Consider the following 6,495-nt stretch of genomic DNA (forward strand, 5'->3'; position numbering starts at 1 on the left):
TACAAAAACGCCTTCCCCATATTAAAAACAAACCTTAGGCTGTTTAATAACAAAAATAAATCAATTTAATATCGAATAATATGTCTAAAATGTTGTTTTACTTTTATAAATTCTAAATTTTTCTCTGTGCACTCACCTTAATCTATCGCGCAGCTGCTGGTGGTTGAGATGGTCCCGCTGCAACAGCTGAAGGATGCGGTGGCACTGCTGCAATCGCTGGCGCCTCCGCAAGGTCGGCGTTTCCGTCTCCAGTACCGCAATTCCGCTGTCCACGCTGCTGTTCAGCTGCTGGGCAGGACTGCTCTCCTTGCTGGCGTTGCTATGGTTGCTAGAAATGCAGCCCGCAGGCGATGTTGGTCCTGCTGGGGAGGCTTCGCCTGCCATGTTGCCGGCTTGTGGGGCTGTGAGTTCGTGTGATGTGCGTGTATGCAGTTTGTTTGCGAATTCAGATTAGCCCTAAGCCATTTCCGCACTCGTGTATCTCATGGATGCGAATGCAAGCTGTCACTTCTCCTCTCACGCACATGAAACGCTTTTCCAAACAAATTCGCTTCGCTTTGCTTTTATTTTTTATGTGTCGCCGTTGTGTTGTTCACTCTGCTTTTTGTGTGTTAATTACGCGCCGGTTACGACCATTGTTTTGCCACTGGAAGCGGGCCAGCCAGCACTGCCTTCGACTTGGGCACCCAAAAAAAAGTCGCTTACGGAGCAGCTTATCAGCCGGCGCGATATACAAATTCTTCGCACAGACTTCCCATCGAGAGTGTGCGTATGTATGGAGTGCCGTGCTTGGTTTGTGCCTGGGAGCGTTCGCTTTCGTACTGCAATCAAGGGAATTTTCGGTTTATTTTTACTGCTGCTGACTCTGGCTGGGACCCATAAACAAATGCGGCAACAGATAACGAACTTCTCGCCCCCAGCTCAGCTCCCAGATAGCCAGAATCTTGCCCCCGCCCCGTTCCCATCTCTTGACGTCAGCCCTGCGTTGGTCTGTTGTCACCTTCGAGACGAGATCCGTGAGATATGTAGCATCTAAAGGGCTGCACCCAGACTGAAATATGCATACCGCACGCCCAAATATGTAGATTTCGGGCACGTAATTACGCAGAGTGCATCGATTGGGGCCAGTTAACCCATTCGGGTACGGCCTGCGCCGCAATGGGTTAAGTGGCTCAACGGTTCATCTTCATCTACCGAAAACCCTCGGGCGTGCGGGCCAGCATCCCAGGCGTGCGTGCGCGTGTGTGAAAATATTTGGCGAAAAAGGCCAAAAACAGAAATCCCAGCAAATTGGAAAAGAGAAATTCTTGAGCCACACGGCTCTTTTCTCCATTATTTTTGGCCAGTTAAATGGTTGACTTGAAATGCTGACAGTGTGTCTGCCAGAGTATCTATGGATGGATGGATAGATATACCGACGGATGGATGGATGGATGGTTGGTTGGTTGGACCAAACAAGATGATTACGACTTTGTGCCGCATTTGACGCACTTGTTGTTCAGAGTTTAGTGTTTGCTGTTCAGTGTTCAGAGCTTGTCCGGAGACAAGCCAAAAACCGAATACCAAAAACCAAAGAAATAAAAAAAGAGCTCGCCTGCGGGCCACCAAAGAAATTTCTATTGAGTGAAAACCAGAAAGCCAGACTTCAAAATGTGGAAATGTTGAAATTCTGTGAATGGGATTTGCTGGGGATTTGGAAGATAATTTAGGCCGTGCAACACACACACACAGCATGATGATATGCAGTTCCCGAACAATGCAGCAATTAAAAATGCATTTGCCATATGCATACATATATACCCGGGCCCAAATCCGTTAGCAGCGTTTTGCATATCATTTCGTTCGGGGTTGGTCAACTGAAATTGATTTCAAATCCAAGTGCATTACTCAATATGCATCTGTGTTGCCCGCATATCGTATATATCCCTCGCTTTGTAAGTATGTTTTCATATCCACCAGCTTGGATTTGTGCAATTTTCACACAATTGTTCGCGGCATTCGCATGGCATGTCGAATTAAGTTGTTACAGTAACTAATCTGATGATTAATTAGACAACAATTTCAAATGCAATTGGGTCGCCCGTAAATGGGTCAACTCCATCCGGAGAACTGGCTAAAGACCTCAGCTCATGCCGCATGCCGGGGCTAGCTGATGGCTCAATTAATTATGACAGCGTTTTACTACACAGAGAGATATAATGAAGGTGGTTTTATTTGGACATGACTGAATAAATGGCGTTGGCTTTTGACGTGAAATTCTAGACAATTTTCTAAGATATGATTCATACAGAGGTCTTTATAAGAAATCACTTGATAAGATAAAGATATAGATTGTCAGGGCAATACTTTCTTTGAGCACGTGCATAAAAATATAGAAATTTCAGTCATAACAAATGGAATTGAATTTAAATTTCATTCAATATTAGTTCTTATAAGATATGATAATATCCATTAACGTACTTAGGATGAGGAAATGTGCTCAAGAGGTATAAATTTAACAACAATCGGTTAAAATTCTTAAATAAACCAAAGTAGTATATTTTCTCTTGTTTTGTTTTTATAATTTTTCAATAAAAACCTAATTTTACTATGCTCTTTCGTAGCTCCTAGTTTCTATACGTCCATTTTTCTCTGTGGACCCTTGCAAATATTTGAAGGTAAGGCTATTTATCAAGCAGCGGGTGGAGTCCGAGATGGAGAGTTTGCGTTGAAGAGATGTCGACTGAGGTGATAGAGGTGAGCCCGCTTCAAGGTGGCTTTTACTAACGGTTTCACACTCTCTTACCGGCCAGCTTTAATTGCCACAAACACACATACAGATGCTACGATAGTAAGACCAACACAGATGCATCAGTCATGGAGCCCGCAGGGCGCAGCCGCAACTGCCGATTCATTGGGAAATTAGTCAAAGCAATTCCACGCCAATGATGCGTTGCTCCGCCGAGTTTCTTTTTGTGGTGAACAGCTCAGTTCACCTTCCCTCGCACCTTTGCCCCCCTGGCCACCCTCAGAGCAGCAACAACAATCTGCTTAAACGAACGGAAGTCGACAGAGTAGACGCCAGTCGCTGGTTAATACTGTTAACCGATGCTGTCCGATTGGTTTTGGTTACCTCAGTTTTCTTATTTTTCTCATTTTTTCTCGCTGTTACTACTTGCTCACTTTTGTTCGTTTTCAATTTACGGGTGAAATGGTTGTTACTTATTTTTTTTCGTTTGTAAAAGTTGTTTTCGCTGCCTCGGCTAACAAGAAAATAATGAACAAAAAATAAGGCACACACGCGCAGAAGCCAATGGCAATGATTGGATGCCGGCGGAAGTGCAACTTGTTGCCATTTCCCACACTCGCAGGGGTTGTTCCCAGGTTCGATTCCAAAGGGCAAACTAAATGCCAACTACAGTGATCGATCGAAAGGGAGAACGGAGTTGGTTTGGACCTTGCAAAGGAGCTTTATCAGTTAATGATTGTTTTGGAAGCTTGAAACTTAATATCTTTAAGGTAAAAAGTTGTATTTTTATAAAAGATTTCTCAGTTTAAGAAAAGCCTTAATATAGGTGACATGATAGTTCTTAAGAATTTTTATAGATAGAGGTTCTTTAACATTTGTTCAATGTTTAATCTTATGGCAGATCAGACATATATCTAAAGAAATTCCAGAAGTTAATCTTGTAAAGCAATTAAAAGTCTCTTGTTCATTGGCTGATAAAGTCTTGTAGATAATATGTTATTAAAACGTTAATTGCGTGACTCTAATCTATAAACATGATTTACTTGGCAGATCCCACATTATTCTCTTTAATTAGTTCCCTTTGGCGATCTTGTACTACGACAATAAACCCGTTGTTTTTCAGCATGTATTGTTTACTGGTTAATTTAATTATACTATTGGAAGTTTGAAGGCTGTCACCCAAAAACAAATTTAATTTAATTTTTAATTAGTGCACTCTTTCGACCGCATACTGTGTTGTTGCTTTTTTGGTTGACATTGACACCTGTTCACCTGTCGCTGCCCGGTCACCTGGTAACCCCTTCGATCCCTCTCTCTCTGGGCTGCCATTTATTCTTTCCGTTTTTCGTTTGTTGCCTCCTGCTCTTTATTGTCATTTGCTTTGCGCATGAGTCGCATGTTTAGTTGGGCTCCCGTTGCCGTTGTTGTTGCTGTCACTTTGGGCATATCGCACGCTCCAGTGACCTATTATATACACAAACACACACACATGCACACAACGGCAGGAGGTGCAGGGCTCTCTCACGGACACAAACACAATCACAGAGGCACACGCTAGGTAAAGCACTATAATGTTTCGGCTTTGGGACAAGGCTCCGGCTCCGGCTCCGACACCGAGGAGAGGGCTACGCTGCCCTTCGAGGTTGCGCTTCAACGGCTCGAGGTTCGGGGCTAAGGGTTCGGGGCTAGGGGATTGGGGTTCGAGGTTCCACTTATCGCCCGAAGCTCGTAAAAGATCGTTCGACAAAAGCAATTACACATACTCTCCGTGCTCAAGCGCCACTCCGATGTGGAAGAAGGTTGAAACGCGAATGAGCCAGCCAGCGGAGAGCCGCCAACTTTGAGCTGCGAGTCGGGCTTACCGAAGTTGCTTTACACTCAGCAAAATATTTCTTGACATTTAGAAAAAATCTTTAGAAAACTGAAGATCAATTTTCAATTTATCAGATATTTATTAAAGGGGGGGCATCTGAGTAACTTTTTTTAAAAATCGAAAAATTTTTTTTTTGCTTAAAAAATTCTTTAGGGTCTTAAAAATAACATACCAAAAGATAGAGTCCGGCAAATGTGTCTAAGTGTCGAAATTTTCCATTCTGCGGCGATGCCTCTCATGTAAATATATACGATTTTAAAACGTTTTTCTCAAAACCACTTTTTTTGAGTTGGCCGGAAACCTAACTCGAACAAATCTTAACCGATCGATCTGAAATTTTGACAGTATATTCAAAATACCTATGGCTATCGACACACGTAGGGTTTTTTTTTGCTTATTTTTTTTTTATTAACAATTTTGTGACGTTTTTTTTCATGAAAATTGAACATTTTATTTAATCACCATTCTGCCTAAAATCAAAATATCGAAAAAATCCTACGTGTGTCGATAGCGGTTGAGATACAGAAACTAACAAAATTAGATTTTTTGTTCTAGATCAAAAATTAAGGACGTTAGGTTTCCGGCCATGGACCCCTTTCAAAAAAATAGGGCCTACGAAGAAATGCTGCACAGCCGCCATTTTGTTTTCGATTTATTAAAAAAATGTATTTTGTACTTCACATATAACATTATAAAACCTACTTTAAAATTTTTCGATTTGCTTTTTCCATTTGGCCAAAAAAAATTCTTGAAAATCAGCTTTTTTTTTTGCCAGGTACTGAGATGTCCCCCCTTAATTTATATTTAATTTCTATGTGTAAAATAAGGGCTTTTGATTGGTAAATATTTTGATCAGTGTACTATTGGCCGAATTTCCGCTCTCTCTCTCACGCTTACTCTCTGCTCTCTTTATTGTCTCTGCTCAACAGCTGTCACAAAAATTTAGCGGCAAACTTTTGTTCTGCACTCGTAGACGGCGTTCCTCTTTCGCTATTTGCTATTTACTGCAGCTTTCGGGGATAGAACTCGTTTCCCGGAGGTAGGGGGGGTTGCAGCGGAACGGGTTCCGATTTCAAGTTCGGCGCGGGTCTAGGGCATGGAAAGTGCGATTCTAACCAGGGATTGCACCGTTAACCTTCTGAGCTGCTAATGCCAAAGGGACCCAGGTGGCTGCCGAGTTGTATATTGACAGAAGGAGGAAGGTTTGAAGGAATCCTGTTTTCTTTCTGGGTTTTGGTGGCAGCAAGCAGTAATTAAAGTTTAAACAATTTTAATAATAAGAAGTAAAGAAACTATAGGATACCCCGAAATATCCTTAGTTCGAAGAAAGCATTGCATACTTCTCCGTAAGGAAACGTTAACAAATTGGGAATTTTAAGACCAAAACAGAGGACAAATATTTTAAACTTTCATCTACATAAAAGATACTTATATTTTACCCAGAATATTTTTTCTATGGCGAACCTTAGGAACTGGCCATATTTTTAATAAATATCAATTGTAAGTAGATCGCATAAGTTATTAGGATTTATTTAAGCCCAGCCGTATTCAATGGGTTAAGCATTTACTTACCTCTAATTCTTGTCGCAAATTCTCTGTTAAAGCTTTCTTCCTATCTGTTTTTCTTCTACTCTACTCCCATCCCTATCTGTCTCTCTGTTTTGCATTCTTTCTTCCTGTCCTGTCTTTCGCCCGCTGGTAACTTTTCCACTTAGCGCGACGTGTGCTAAAATGTTAATTTGTATGCATAAGGAAGCAATTGAAGGCGGGGGATGGCCGGGTAGTGGGGAGTGACAACCAGGCAAGGGTCAGGAGAAGAGGTACTGAGATGGGGACAGAGGGAGAAACAAATGGAGACGGAGACTGACCACGGCAGATTCGGTTACACAAGTTC

The 6,495-nt window shown here is 42.0% G+C and overlaps 1 protein-coding gene across 6 annotated transcripts in view; it reads right to left on the reverse strand.

Moving 5' to 3' along the window:
* The window catches only part of LOC108078114 (Myosin-7a binding protein), a 30,457-nt gene extending 25,575 nt beyond the window's left edge, over positions 1–4,882 (reverse strand). For 5 of the 6 annotated variants that reach the window (XM_017171723.3, XM_017171719.3, XM_017171722.3 and 2 more), the window contains exons 1-2: positions 4,492–4,528; positions 137–821 (exon numbers count right to left, since the gene is read on the reverse strand). In XM_017171723.3, coding sequence (XP_017027212.1) covers positions 137–384 — 248 coding nt within the window. In that variant the 5' untranslated portion in view covers positions 385–821; positions 4,492–4,528. Of the gene's footprint in view, positions 1–136; positions 822–4,491; positions 4,529–4,773 lie in introns of those variants that run through there. The other variant, XM_070284443.1, reaches the window with a different exon arrangement.
* Between the last annotated feature and the right edge of the window lie 1,613 nt (positions 4,883–6,495).

This window comes from Drosophila kikkawai, chromosome 2R, assembly GCF_030179895.1.
Source record: "Drosophila kikkawai strain 14028-0561.14 chromosome 2R, DkikHiC1v2, whole genome shotgun sequence".
NCBI lineage: Eukaryota > Metazoa > Arthropoda > Insecta > Diptera > Drosophilidae > Drosophila > Drosophila kikkawai.